We start from the raw sequence: 15,455 nt of genomic DNA on the forward strand, positions 1-15,455 counted from the left end.
GATTCTGGGTTTATGTTCAGGAGTTTTAACTTAACAATAAGTTTTAACTGTTTTACTCCATAAACCAGTTGAACCTGTGATCTGTTATCAGGTCTCAGAGAAGTTATGAAGCAGCAGTTTGGAGTTTTCAGGTGAAATAGGCTAAGGATAATTTACTGAGAAACTTCTCCAACTTTCTTTTATTTAAAATCTCTGTATCAAAAATTCATCATTAAATGATGAGAAATAAGTTCAAATTCACCTTCAAACGCGTTCATTTTCCATCTGTGAGTCGATCTGAAGCAGATAGAATAACTCATCCATCGGTGATCCTTTGCTCTGCCTGTTTACACCAACCCCGAAAACTTTTCAGCTGCCCCCCCACCCCCCATCCCACCCAGCCCGTCACCTCCCGCCCTCTCCTCCACCCCCTCCCTCCTCCTCTGACTCATCCATACAAACTCCTCCATCGTCTCTCAAACTAACTCACTCCTCTCCGCACCTTCAGCCCGTCTCCTCTTCATCTTCCGCGTCACATTAACCCCTCAGCGGCGGCCTGACACCCAGACTGAGCGGCGGCATGCTGTGGAAGTCCCGAACCAAGACCGAGGCCGCGCAGGTAAACGCGCACCGCGCACCGCACACCGGCTTCATTTCTCCTGAGAGGCGCCGCTGGGCCTGTTGGCTCTCTGTGAGGCAGAAACATGCAGCCTGAATTTAAATCCTCCGAATTAAGGAGACATTTTACATCATTTTACATCATTTTATATCATTTTACATCATTTTATATCATTTTACATTATTTTATTATCACACATTTTTATCTGCGCGTAAAAAACACGCTTAAACTTTAACTTTAATCCCTAAAATGTCTTTGCCGCGGAGGACACGATGATGTTGGTGCGTAAAATCTCCAAACAAATCTCCAAAGAACCAAAACAAACCGTTTAAATGAAACTAAGAACGAAGTTAAAGCGCGTGGATAATATATCTCTTTAAGAGCAGTGGACTGTGCCGACCCCTCCCCTCATTCTGCCGGGTGCGCGCAGAACCTATAAGTAGTGCGCTCATGGAGAGGCTGCAGGAGTCCGCGTGTGTTTGTAGGCGCGTGTGCGTATCTGGCAGCGGCGTTTCGTTCCTCCGTGAGACAGACAGACCGACAGACCGACCGGGAGAGCTGCTGCCGCGGACACCTCTCCTCTGATGGCGCGCTGAGCGGGATTACACCTGGAGACACCTGTGCGTCACCTTCACTTCTCATCTGGAGCTCCCACAGCGGCCCAGATGTTGATCCACACCTATTCAGCCATGGTGAGTGTGACGCGGTGTTTGTGGGAACTGATGGGAAACAGATCAACTCTGAATCACGTTTAAAAAAATCAGTTAAAATCAGCTGATTCAGAGAAAATAAAGAGAATAAAAATAAAAACGTGTTTTTTTCTCTTCTTTAAATCTGATTCTTTGTGTTTTTTGGCTCCCATTTTAAACAGTTCCGCGTGTTATTCGCGTGCCAGCCTCAGATTTCCGGCTCTGAAATAAAAAACTTTGCTGAATGAAACGCGCTGTGACCGACTTTCTCGCGGCCTTGTTTGGCACGCGCATAATGGACTCGCGGCAGCATCGATCTGAGTGACCCAGCTTCTCAAAAATCCGATTCCAGCAGGAAGTGTGCGCGCGGAATGTGTGTCAGAGCCTCGCAGCCTGCGTGAACCCGCGTTACTTTCCGGTGGCGGGGTCAGTGTGTGTCTGTTGGTTATTTACAGACCCCCCCACACCCCCCCACCCCCCCGGAGCACCGGGCTGTCATACCTGCCCTCTGCGCGGCTCCGTGGTGGCCGTGACCTCCGTGACACCGCAGCGGGGCCACAGGCGGCTCCTGTCGGCGCGCATCACCTCAACCCGCCGCCGCAGCTTCTGCCACATCCAGCCCGTTTCTCATGTTGAACTTCCTGTTTTTCTCTTTCTGTTTCTGCCACATTTGATCGAATCTTAATGTTTTCCTGTAATTTTTGGGTGATCTTAATGTGAAGTTGTCTGGTTTTGTGCAGGAGCGCGCGGACGGCCTGAGCGGCTCTTCGCCGGGTGGCCGCCTCTCCCAGCTGTCCTCCCTGAACCAGGCCGCCTACTCCTCGGCTCCGCCGCTCTGCCACACTCCGGCCTCCGACTTCCAGCCTCCGTACTTCCCTCCGCCCTACCCGCAGTCCTCCCTGCCGTACTCCCAGAGCCAGGACTCGGCCTACTCCCACCTGTCGGACCCCTACCCCTCCATCAACTCCATCCATCAGCACCAGCAGGCGGCATGGCACTCGCAGAGGTCGCGCTCCGAGGAGGGGGGGCTGCTGTCGCAGTCTCACCGGGCGCTGAGCCTGGACCCCCGCCGGGAGTATTCCGCCGTCCCGCGGCTCCTCCACGGCCTCGGTGAGGGGGCCGCGGCTCTGGGGGACGGACCTCTGGGGATGCACCTGGGACACCACGGCCTTGAGGATCTTCAGGTGACTTTATTTTTCCTTTCTGGGTTTTTCATCCTTTATTTTCGGGTTTCTGCGTAAAAATCACTCAACGCGTTTTTTATTTATTCATTTAAATTCATTTAATTCTCCTCAGAATCATAAACTTTAGTGTAAAATGAAATAAAAAACAAAAACACGATTAAATCATTTTTCTTCTTTAACTCCAACAAATAAAATAATCAGAATTAGAAATGTGATTAAAACCCTTTAAACAGCAACATTCACGTTTTATTGATTATTTTCATAAAGTTTCGATTTATTTAATAAATAAATAAAAAATAAAAAAAAACAATTTTGGCCTAAAGTTACTCATTAAAAATAAAATCCTCAGAATATGTATTTCAAACTGAAAAGGCTGAATTTATTCTACATACACATCTGAAGTTATTTAGTTTTTATTGTTTGAAGATTTATTTTTAAATGATGAAACTTTGATTTAATTTTTTTATTACATTCTATAGTAAATTTGACTTTTAAAAAAGATTTAAAAACACGAAGCTTTTATTTAAAGTTCTGTGAATAAAATCTTCCGGATAAATGAAGCCGCTCGCGGTTCCGTCGGCTCGCGCGCGCACACAGAGCAGGTGCAAAGCTGCTGTTTGTGGGCAGAAAAAAAAACGCACCGAGACGAATCGATGCGCACGGTCATCAATGGAGGAGGAACGCGTGCGTGTTGCTGCTGAACGCGCCCTGTTGACGAGCAGCTTTCATGTGATTAATGGTGATAAAGTCAGAGGAGGGGTCCACGCGCCGCGCTGCGCGACACTTTAGACTCAAAGAGCAGAAACATTTAATTTGTTCTTTAAATCAGTGAAAATAAATAGATTTATTTCACATCTAATTTCATGTAAAATGTAACATTAAAGAATAAACTTTGTTTTATTTTCCTGCTCGGCTCGGCTCTGTGAACCTGAGAAACAGATTGGACAGTTTCTCCTGGTACTGAGAGGGTTCACGCGCGCTGCGGGGGGGGGGGAGACTAATGTCGGACCTTCCATCTTGTTTTATTGTGGCCTGAGTGCGTGTCTGCGCGCGCGGACAAATGATCGTGACCGTGTTTTTCTGCGTGTTTCAGGGGATGGAGGAAGGATCCGCCCTGGGCATCCTGGACCACTCTGTCATTAAAAAAGGTAAGAGGTGTGCGCGTGCGTGCATGTGCGTGCACGCGAGAGAGAGCTAGAGATAGAAAGAGTGCGCGTGTGCGTGTCCTGGCGTGCACCTTTATAATTGTGGCCTATACACGCTGAAGGGGGTTTGTGTTTCAGGGCACTCCAACACTAGTCTCACTATCACACACTGATCACGCACGCACACACACACATGCACGCACACGTGCACACACACACTATAAATAATTCTGTTTTGCTATTTCATTTGAAGTCAAGAAGTCCTCTAATACTCAGCTGCAGACTTCAGCCCAAAGGCACACATTCTTAATGAACTGTTCATGGTCATATGAGTGTGTGTGCACGAGCGTGCACGTGTGTGTGCGTGTGTGTGTGTGTGTGTGTGTGTGTGTGTGTTAGAGGGAAGTGGGGCAGAGAAGGAAGGGAGGGGCCGTGATAAAAGAGGAGTTATGGGGAAATTTACAGAGTGCGATCAGACACTGGGGCCCGATTAGAAAATCCAAGCTGGTTTGTTGCTGAATGTGGAAACGAGAGGCTCAGCCTGACGGGTGGAGCTGGCGGGTGGAGCTGACGGGTGGAGCTGACGGGTGGTGCTGACGGGTGGTGCTGGCGAGTGGAGCTGACGGGTGGTGCTGACGGGTGGAGCTGGCGGGTGGAGCTGACGGGTGGAGCTGACGGGTGGAGCTGACGGGTGGAGCTGACGGGTGGTGCTGACAGGTGGAGCTGACGGGTGGTGCTGACGGGTGGAGGCTGCACCAACGGTGGTGTTTCAGAGGGAAATCATCAGTTATTCAAACACATCTGGAATAAAGTCCCGGCCGGCTGTGACTCAGGGGGTCCGAGTCTGATTCCACCTGTTTGAGAATCGATCGGTTCCGGCTGCAAACCCCCAAAAATCCGACAGGGAGAAGAAATGAGACAGAATATAGAAGGTGGGGGGGGGGGGTTGATCAGAGGAAGAGGAGGGGGCAGATGACAAAGGCTCAGCTGCCTCTGAATGAGGGGGGGGGCTGTTCTGCACAGCAGGGGGCTCAGAGGAGGCGGCGGCCCGCAGACGGCGTGCCGGTGGACAGAAGACAGAAGAGGAGAAGTTTTAAAGAAGATTCCCCAGATGTTGGACAGCTGTGAGCGGATCATAAAGCTGTGAAAGTCCAAAAGGGAACACACACAATATGAGAAGAAGACCTTTTATTTTTCCACCAAGCAACGCCGACCTGTAACCACCAATTTATCAGTTTATTTATCTGTTTATTTATTCATTTATTAGTGTATTCATCCATTTATCAGTTTATTTATCAGTTTATTTATTTATTTATTCATTTATTAGTTTAATCATCCGTCTATCAGTGTATTTATCAGTTTATTTATTAATTTATGAGTTTATTTATCCATTTATCAGTTTATTAGTTTATTTTTTTTGTTTATCAGTTTATTTATCAGCTTAATCACTTGATTTATCAGTTTATTTATCCATTTATCAGTTTATTTATCCATTTATCAGTTTATTTATCAGTATATTTGTTAGTTTATTTATCAGTTTATTTATCAGTATATTTGTTAGTTTATTTATCAGTTTATTTGTCAGCATCCAACCCAAACCAACCAGGACTGACTGAGGAGGAAAGCGTCCCGGTTCTTGCTGAGCTTGAATGAACAAAAGCTTTTATTAAAACTAAACAAAAGACGCTGCCACAGCAGGAAGTAAAAAACTCTCAGAGAACAAAGAGGACCGAAGGAGTTCCCGACAGAAACTGCTGAGTAACAGCTCTAAGTACGGGTCGGGTTGATGGGGGACAACAGGTGAGACTGAGGCCGGACACCTGAGGACGTCCAGGAGTAAAGACAAGAAAGAAGAATCTAACAGAGTCCAACAGAGTCCAACAGAGTCCAACAGAATCCAACAGAGTCCAACAGAGTCCAACAGAATCCAACAGAGTCCAACAGAGTCCAACAGAGTCCAACAGAATCCAACAGGATCTAACAGAATCCAACAGAATCTAACAGAGTCCAACAGAGTCCAACAGAATCTAACAGAGTCCAACAGAATCCAACAGAATCCAACAGAGTCCAACAGAATCCAACAGAGTCCAACAGAGTCCAACAGAGTCCAACAGAATCCAACAGGATCTAACAGAGTCCAACAGAATCTAACAGAGTCCAACAGAGTCCAACAGAGTCCAACAGAATCTAACAGAGTCCAACAGAGTCCAACAGAGTCCAACAGAGTCCAACAGAATCCAACAGAGTCCAACAGAGTCCAACAGAGTCCAACAGAATCCAACAGGATCTAACAGAGTCCAACAGAATCCAACAGGATCTAACAGAGTCCAACAGAGTCCAACAGAGTCCAACAGAATCCAACAGAGTCCAACAGAATCCAACAGAGTCCAACAGAATCCAACAGAGTCCAACAGAATCTAACAGAGTCCAACAGAGTCCAACAGAGTCCAACAGAATCCAACAGAGTCCAACAGAGTCCAACAGAGTCCAACAGAATCCAACAGGATCTAACAGAGTCCAACAGAATCCAACAGGATCTAACAGAGTCCAACAGAGTCCAACAGAATCTAACAGAGTCCAACAGAATCCAACAGAATCCAACAGAGTCCAACAGAATCTAACAGAGTCCAACAGAGTCCAACAGGATCTAACAGAGTCCAACAGAGTCCAACAGAGTCCAACAGAATCTAACAGAGTCCAACAGAATCCAACAGAGTCCAACAGAATCTAACAGAGTCCAACAGAGTCCAACAGGATCTAACAGAGTCCAACAGAGTCCAACAGAGTCCAACAGAATCTAACAGAGTCCAACAGAATCCAACAGAATCCAACAGAGTCCAACAGAGTCCAACAGAGTCCAACAGAATCCAACAGGATCCAACAGAATCTAACAGAGTCCAACAGAGTCCAACAGAGTCCAACAGAATCTAACAGAGTCCAACAGAATCTAACAGAGTCCAACAGAGTCCAACAGAATCTAACAGAGTCCAACAGAATCCAACAGAGTCCAACAGAATCTAACAGAGTCCAACAGAATCTAACAGAGTCCAACAGAGTCCAACAGAGTCCAACAGAGTCCAACAGAATCCAACAGGATCCAACAGAATCTAACAGAGTCCAACAGAGTCCAACAGAATCTAACAGAGTCCAACAGAGTCCAACAGAATCTAACAGAGTCCAACAGAGTCCAACAGAATCCAACAGAATCTAACAGAGTCCAACAGAGTCCAACAGAATCCAACAGAATCCAACAGAGTCCAACAGAATCTAACAGAGTCCAACAGAGTCCAACAGAGTCCAACAGAATCTAACAGAGTCCAACAGAATCCAACAGAATCCAACAGAGTCCAACAGAATCTAACAGAGTCCAACAGAGTCCAACAGAGTCCAACAGAATCCAACAGAATCTAACAGAGTCCAACAGAGTCCAACAGAGTCCAACAGAATCTAACAGAGTCCAACAGAATCCAACAGAATCCAACAGAGTCCAACAGAATCTAACAGAGTCCAACAGAGTCCAACAGAGTCCAACAGAATCTAACAGAATCCAACAGAGTCCAACAGAATCCAACAGGATCTAACAGAGTCCAACAGAGTCCAACAGAGTCCAACAGGATCCAACAGGATCCAACAGAATCTAACAGAGTCCAACAGAGTCCAACAGAGTCCAACAGAATCTAACAGAGTCCAACAGAATCCAACAGAATCCAACAGGATCCAACAGGATCCAACAGAATCTAACAGACCCTAACAGAATCCAACAGAGTCCAACAGAGTCCAACAGAATCCAACAGAATCCAACAGGATCTAACAGAGTCCAACAGAGTCCAACAGAATCTAATAGTCCAACAGAGTCCAACAGAGTCCAACAGAATCCAACAGAGTCCAACAGAATCCAACAGAATCCAACAGAGTCCAACAGAATCAAACAGAGTCCAACAGAGTCCAACAGAATCCAACAGAGTCCAACAGAATCCAACAGAGTCCAACAGAATCCAACAGAGTCCAACAGAGTCCAACAGAATCCAACAGAGTCCAACAGAATCCAACAGAATCCAACAGAATCTAACAGAGTCCAACAGAGTCCAACAGAGTCCAACAGAATCCAACAGTCCAACAGAGTCCAACAGAGTCCAACAGAGTCCAACAGAATCCAACAGAATCTAACAGAATCCAACAGAATCCAACAGAGTCCAACAGAATCCAACAGTCCAACAGAGTCCAACAGAGTCTAACAGAGTCTAACAGAGTCCAACAGAATCCAACAGTCCAACAGAGTCCAACAGAGTCTAACAGAGTCCAACAGAGTCCAACAGAATCCAACAGAGTCCAACAGAGTCCAACAGAGTCTAACAGAGTCCAACAGAGTCCAACAGAATCCAACAGAGTCCAACAGAATCCAACAGAATCCAACAGAGTCCAACAGAGTCCAACAGAATCCAACAGAGTCCAACAGAATCCAACAGAATCCAACAGAGTCCAACAGAATCCAACAGGATCTAACAGAGTCCAACAGAGTCCAACAGAGTCCAACAGAATCTAACAGAGTCCAACAGAGTCCAACAGAGTCCAACAGAATCTAACAGAGTCTAACAGAGTCCAACAGAGTCCAACAGAGTCCAACAGAATCCAACAGAGTCCAACAGAATCCAACAGAATCCAACAGAGTCCAACAGAGTCCAACAGAATCCAACAGAGTCCAACAGAATCCAACAGAATCCAACAGAGTCCAACAGAATCCAACAGAATCTAACAGAGTCCAACAGAGTCCAACAGAGTCCAACAGAATCCAACAGAGTCCAACAGAGTCCAACAGAGTCCAACAGAATCTAACTCTGAGGACTGAAAACTAAAACAGCTCAAAGAAAATACCAAAATAAAAACCAACAGGAACACAGAACAGAGACCAAACCAAAGAGCTGAGACTGAGAAATATGGAGCAGGACAGAAAGAGTCATCAGAAACTGGGTCAGATGGGGCTGGGTCAGATTGGGCTGGGTCAGATGGGGCTGGGTCAGATTGGGCTGGGTCAGATGGGGCTGGGTCAGATGGGGCTGGGTCAGATGGGTCTGGGTCAGATGGGTCTGGGTCAGATTGGGCTGGGTCAGATGGGGCTGGGTCAGATGGGGCTGGGTCAGATTGGGCTGGGTCAGATGGGTCTGGGTCAGATTGGGCTGGGTCAGATGGGGCTGGGTCAGATTGGGCTGGGTCAGATTGGGCTGGGTCAGATTGGGCTGGGTCAGATTGGGCTGGGTCAGATGGGGCTGGGTCAGATGGGTCTGGGTCAGATTGGGCTGGGTCAGATTGGGCTGGGTCAGATGGGTCTGGGTCAGATTGGGCTGGGTCAGATGGGGCTGGGTCAGATGGGTCTGGGTCAGATTGGGCTGGGTCAGATGGGGCTGGGTCAGATTGGGCTGGGTCAGATTGGGCTGGGTCAGATGGGGCTGGGTCAGATTGGGCTGGGTCAGATGGGTCTGGGTCAGATTGGGCTGGGTCAGATTGGGCTGGGTCAGATGGGTCTGGGTCAGATTGGGCTGGGTCAGATGGGGCTGGGTCAGATTGGGCTGGGTCAGATTGGGCTGGGTCAGATTGGGCTGGGTCAGATGGGTCTGGGTCAGATGGGGCTGGGTCAGATTGGGCTGGGTCAGATTGGGCTGGGTCAGATGGGTCTGGGTCAGATGGGGCTGGGTCAGATGGGGCTGGGTCAGATTGGGGTCAGAACCTACCAAAGTTTTCATGTACAACCTTGGGTGAACAAGTACATGAATCTAAAGAAATATTCAAAGACATGTAGGAGCAGACGAATGTTTAAAGGGTGAAGAAGAAGAAGAAGAAAGTGGGGGAATGAGTGATTGTGGATGCTGATTTTTTGAGAAATGTGAAGATCAAACTCCTTGTTGTAATGAAAGAAAACAACTGAAAACCTGATAAGGACGGATGGAAATCACAGTGAAGAACAAACATCTTCATGTTTTCTCCTCAAAACCTGTTCTAACCAGATTTAACCAGATTTAACTGGATTTAACCCGATTTAACCAGATTTAACCCTGTTTGGTGGTTCTGTTTGGTGGTACTGTTTGGTGGTTCTGTTTGGTGGTTCTGTTTGGTGGTACTGTTTGGTGGTTCTGTTTGGTGGAACTGTTTGATGGTTCTGTTTGGTGGTACTGTTTGATGGTTCTGTTTGGTGGAACTGTTTGATGGTTCTGTTTGGTGGTTCTGTTTGATGGTACTGTTTGGTGGTACTGTTTGATGGTTCTGTTTGATGGTTCTGTTTGATGGTTCTGTTTGGTGGTACTGTTTGGTGGTTCTGTTTGGTGGTTCTGTTTGGTGGTACTGTTTGATGGTTCTGTTTGGTGGTTCTGTTTTGGTACTGTTTGATGGTTCTGTTTGATGGTTCTGTTTGGTGGTACTGTTTGGTGGTATGTTTGGTGGTACTGTTTGGTGGTTCTGTTTGGTGGTTCTGTTTGATGGTTCTGTTTGGTGGTACTGTTTGATGGTTCTGTTTGATGGTTCTGTTTGGTGGTACTGTTTGATGGTTCTGTTTGATGGTTCTGTTTGGTGGTACTGTTTGATGGTACTGTTTGGTGGTACTGTTTGATGGTTCTGTTTGATGGTTCTGTTTGGTGGTACTGTTTGATGGTTCTGTTTGATGGTTCTGTTTGGTGGTACTGTTTGATGGTTCTGTTTGATGGTACTGTTTGGTGGTACTGTTTGATGGTTCTGTTTGATGGTTCTGTTTGGTGGTACTGTTTGGTGGTATGTTTGGTGGTACTGTTTGGTGGTACTGTTTGATGGTACTGTTTGATGGTTCTGTTTGATGGTTCTGTTTGGTGGTACTATTTGATGGTTCTGTTTGGTGGTACTGTTTGATGGTACTGTTTGATGGTTCTGTTTGGTGGTACTGTTTGATGGTTCTGTTTGATGGTTCTGTTTGGTGGTACTATTTGATGGTTCTGTTTGGTGGTACTGTTTGATGGTTCTGTTTGGTGGTACTATTTGATGGTACTGTTTGATGGTTCTATTTGGTGGTACTGTTTGATGGTACTGTTTGATGGTTCTGTTTGGTGGTACTGTTTGATGGTACTGTTTGATGGTTCTGTTTGGTGGTACTATTTGATGGTACTGTTTGATGGTACTGTTTGATGGTTCTGTTTGGTGGTACTATTTGATGGTACTGTTTGATGGTTCTATTTGGTGGTTCTGTTTGATGGTTCTGTTTGATGGTACTGTTTGGTGGTACTGTTTGATGGTTCTGTTTGGTGGTTCTGTTTGGTGGTACTGTTTGATGGTACTGTTTGGTGGTACTGTTTGGTGGTTCTGTTTGGTGGTACTGTTTGATGGTTCTGTTTGGTGGTACTGTTTGGTGGTTCTGTTTGGTGGTACTGTTTGGTGGTACTGTTTGATGGTACTGTTTGATGGTTCTGTTTGGTGGTACTGTTTGATGGTACTGTTTGGTGGTACTGTTTGGTGGTACTGTTTGATGGTTCTGTTTGGTGGTTCTGTTTGGTGGTTCTGTTTGATTGTACTGTTTGATTGTACTGTTTGATGGTTCTGTTTGGTGGTTCTATTTGGTGGTACTGTTTGATGGTTCTTTTTGATGGTTATGTTTGGTGGTACTGTTTGGTGGTTCTGTTTGGTGGTACTGTTTGGTGGTATTGTTTGGTGGTACTGTTTGACGGTACTGTTTGATGGTTCTGTTTGGTGGTACTGTTTGGTGGTACTGTTTGGTGGTACTGTTTGGTGGTATTGTTTGGTTGTACTGTTTGATTGTACTGTTTGATGGTTCTGTTTGGTGGTTCTATTTGGTGGTACTGTTTGATGGTTATGTTTGATGGTTCTGTTTGGTGGTTCTATTTGGTGGTTCTATTTGGTGGTACTGTTTGGTGGTTCTGTTTGGTGGTACTGTTTGGTGGTACTGTTTGGTGGTTCTGTTTGGTGGTTCTGTTTGGTGGTTCTGTTTTGTGGTTCGGTTTTGTGGTTCCATAGCTACCATAACAGCTAAACCTAACCATATATTTTTTTTAACTTTAACCGAACCATTCATAAGTGACAATAAAGAAGGTTGATGGTACTGTTTGGTGGTACTGTTTGGTGGTTCTGTTTGATGGTACTGTTTGATGGTACTGTTTGATGGTACTATTTGGTGGTTCTGTTTGGTGGTACTGTTTGTTGGTACTATTTGGTGGTTCTGTTTGATGCTACTATTTGGTGGTTCTGTTTGATGGTACTATTTGGTGGTTCTGTTTGAGGGGTTATGTTTGGTGGTACTGTTTGATGGTTCTGTTTGATGGTTCTGTTTGATGGTACTATTTGGTGGTTCTGTTTGATGGTTCTGTTTGATGGTACTATTTGGTGGTTCTGTTTGAGGGGTTATGTTTGATGCTACTATTTGATGGTTCTGTTTGATGGTACTGTTTGATGGTTCTGTTTGGTGGTTCTGTTTGGTGGTACTGTTTGGTGGTTCTGTTTGGTGGTACTGTTTGGTGGTACTATTTGATGGTACTATTTGGTGGTTCTGTTTGGTGGTTATGTTTGGTGGTTCCGTTTGATGGTTCTGTTTGGTGGTTATGTTTGATTGTACTGTTTGATGGTACTGTTTGATGGTTCTGTTTGGTGGTTATGTTTGGTGGTTCCGTTTGATGGTACTGTTTGATGGTACTGTTTGATGGTACTATTTGGTGGTTCTGTTTGGTGGTTCTGTTTGGTGGTACTGTTTGATGGTTCTGTTTGGTGGTTATGTTTGGTGGTACTATTTGATGGTACTATTTGGTGGTTCTGTTTGGTGGTTCTGTTTGGTGGTACTGTTTGGTGGTTATGTTTGGTGGTACTATTTGATGGTACTATTTGATGGTTCTGTTTGGTGGTTCTGTTTGGTGGTACTATTTGATGGTACTGTTTGGTGGTACTGTTTGGTGGTATTGTTTGGTTGTACTGTTTGATTGTACTGTTTGATGGTTCTGTTTGGTGGTTCTATTTGGTGGTACTGTTTGATGGTTATGTTTGATGGTTCTGTTTGGTGGTTCTATTTGGTGGTTCTATTTGGTGGTACTGTTTGGTGGTTCTGTTTGGTGGTACTGTTTGGTGGTACTGTTTGGTGGTTCTGTTTGGTGGTTCTGTTTGGTGGTTCTGTTTTGTGGTTCTGTTTTGTGGTTCCATAGCTACCATAACAGCTAAACCTAACCATATATTTTTTTTAACTTTAACCGAACCATTCATAAGTGACAATAAAGAAGGTTGATGGTACTGTTTGGTGGTACTGTTTGGTGGTTCTGTTTGATGGTACTGTTTGATGGTACTGTTTGATGGTACTATTTGGTGGTTCTGTTTGGTGGTACTGTTTGTTGGTACTATTTGGTGGTTCTGTTTGATGCTACTATTTGGTGGTTCTGTTTGATGGTACTATTTGGTGGTTCTGTTTGAGGGGTTATGTTTGGTGGTACTGTTTGGTGGTACTGTTTGATGGTTCTGTTTGGTGGTACTGTTTGGTGGTACTGTTTGGTGGTACTGTTTGGTGGTATTGTTTGGTTGTACTGTTTGATTGTACTGTTTGATGGTTCTGTTTGGTGGTTCTATTTGGTGGTACTGTTTGATGGTTATGTTTGATGGTTCTGTTTGGTGGTTCTATTTGGTGGTTCTATTTGGTGGTACTGTTTGGTGGTTCTGTTTGGTGGTACTGTTTGGTGGTACTGTTTGGTGGTTCTGTTTGGTGGTTCTGTTTGGTGGTTCTGTTTTGTGGTTCTGTTTTGTGGTTCCATAGCTACCATAACAGCTAAACCTAACCATATATTTTTTTTAACTTTAACCGAACCATTCATAAGTGACAATAAAGAAGGTTGATGGTACTGTTTGGTGGTACTGTTTGGTGGTTCTGTTTGATGGTACTGTTTGATGGTACTGTTTGATGGTACTATTTGGTGGTTCTGTTTGGTGGTACTGTTTGTTGGTACTATTTGGTGGTTCTGTTTGATGCTACTATTTGGTGGTTCTGTTTGATGGTACTATTTGGTGGTTCTGTTTGAGGGGTTATGTTTGGTGGTACTGTTTGATGGTTCTGTTTGATGGTTCTGTTTGATGGTACTATTTGGTGGTTCTGTTTGATGGTTCTGTTTGATGGTACTATTTGGTGGTTCTGTTTGAGGGGTTATGTTTGATGCTACTATTTGATGGTTCTGTTTGATGGTACTGTTTGATGGTTCTGTTTGGTGGTTCTGTTTGGTGGTACTGTTTGGTGGTTCTGTTTGGTGGTACTGTTTGGTGGTACTATTTGATGGTACTATTTGGTGGTTCTGTTTGGTGGTTATGTTTGGTGGTTCCGTTTGATTGTACTGTTTGATGGTTCTGTTTGGTGGTTATGTTTGATTGTACTGTTTGATGGTACTGTTTGATGGTTCTGTTTGGTGGTTATGTTTGGTGGTTCCGTTTGATGGTACTGTTTGATGGTACTGTTTGATGGTACTATTTGGTGGTTCTGTTTGGTGGTTCTGTTTGGTGGTACTGTTTGATGGTTCTGTTTGGTGGTTATGTTTGGTGGTACTATTTGATGGTACTATTTGGTGGTTCTGTTTGGTGGTTCTGTTTGGTGGTACTGTTTGATGGTACTGTTTGATGGTTCTGTTTGGTGGTTCTGTTTGATGGTTCTGTTTGGTGGTTATGTTTGGTGGTACTATTTGATGGTACTATTTGATGGTTCTGTTTGGTGGTTCTGTTTGGTGGTACTATTTGATGGTACTGTTTGATGGTTCTGTTTGGTGGTTATGTTTGGTGGTACTATTTGATGGTACTATTTGGTGGTTCTGTTTGGTGGTTCTGTTTGGTGGTACTGTTTGATGGTACTGTTTGATGGTTCTGTTTGGTGGTTCTGTTTGATTGCACTATTTGATGGTACTGTTTGATGGTTCTGTTTGGTGGTTATGTTTGGTGGTACTATTTGATGGTACTATTTGGTGGTACTGTTTGATGGTTATGTTTGGTGGTTCCGTTTGATTGTACTGTTTGATGGTACTGTTTGGTGGTTATGTTTGGTGGTACTGTTTGGTGGTTATGTTTGGTGGTTCTGTTTGATGGTTCTGTTTGGTGGTTATGTTTGGTGGTTCTGTTTGATGGTTCTGTTTGGTGGTTATGTTTGGTGGTACTATTTGATGGTACTGTTTGATGGTACTGTTTGATGGTTATGTTTGGTGGTTCCGTTTGATTGTACTGTTTGATGGTACTGTTTGGTGGTTATGTTTGGTGGTACTGTTTGGTGGTTATGTTTGGTGGTTCTGTTTGATGGTTCTGTTTGGTGGTTATGTTTGGTGGTACTATTTGATGGTACTATTTGATGGTTCTGTTTGGTGGTTCTGTTTGGTGGTACTATTTGATGGTACTGTTTGATGGTTCTGTTTGGTGGTTATGTTTGGTGGTACTATTTGATGGTACTATTTGGTGGTTCTGTTTGGTGGTACTGTTTGATGGTACTGTTTGATGGTACTGTTTGATGGTTCTGTTTGGTGGTTCTGTTTGATTGTACTGTTTGATGGTACTGTTTGATGGTTCTGTTTGGTGGTTATGTTTGGTGGTACTATTTGATGGTACTGTTTGATGGTACTGTTTGATGGTTCTGTTTGGTGGTTCTGTTTGATTGTACTGTTTGATGGTACTGTTTGATGGTTCTGTTTGGTGGTTATGTTTGGTGGTACTATTTGATGGTACTATTTGGTGGTTCCGTTTGATTGTACTGTTTGATGGTACTGTTTGGTGGTTCTATTTGGTGGTACTGTTTGATGGTACTGTTTGATGGTTATGTTTGGTGGTTCCGTTTGATTGTACTGTTTGATGGTACTGTTTGGTGGTTATGTTT

The 15,455-nt window shown here is 44.5% G+C and overlaps 1 protein-coding gene across 1 annotated transcript in view; it reads left to right on the forward strand.

The window, feature by feature from the left end:
* Positions 1–1,114: 1,114 nt before the first annotated feature.
* Positions 1,115–15,455, forward strand: part of tfap2e (transcription factor AP-2 epsilon) — a 28,232-nt gene continuing 13,891 nt past the window's right edge. Inside the window, exons 1-3 of the mRNA XM_075449596.1 lie at positions 1,115–1,290; positions 2,028–2,471; positions 3,565–3,619. Of these exons, the coding sequence (XP_075305711.1) occupies positions 1,264–1,290; positions 2,028–2,471; positions 3,565–3,619 (526 nt within the window). The 5' untranslated portion in view covers positions 1,115–1,263. The remainder of the gene's footprint in view (positions 1,291–2,027; positions 2,472–3,564; positions 3,620–15,455) is intronic.

The sequence above is a fragment of the Odontesthes bonariensis genome, chromosome 18 (assembly GCF_027942865.1).
Source record: "Odontesthes bonariensis isolate fOdoBon6 chromosome 18, fOdoBon6.hap1, whole genome shotgun sequence".
NCBI lineage: Eukaryota > Metazoa > Chordata > Actinopteri > Atheriniformes > Atherinopsidae > Odontesthes > Odontesthes bonariensis.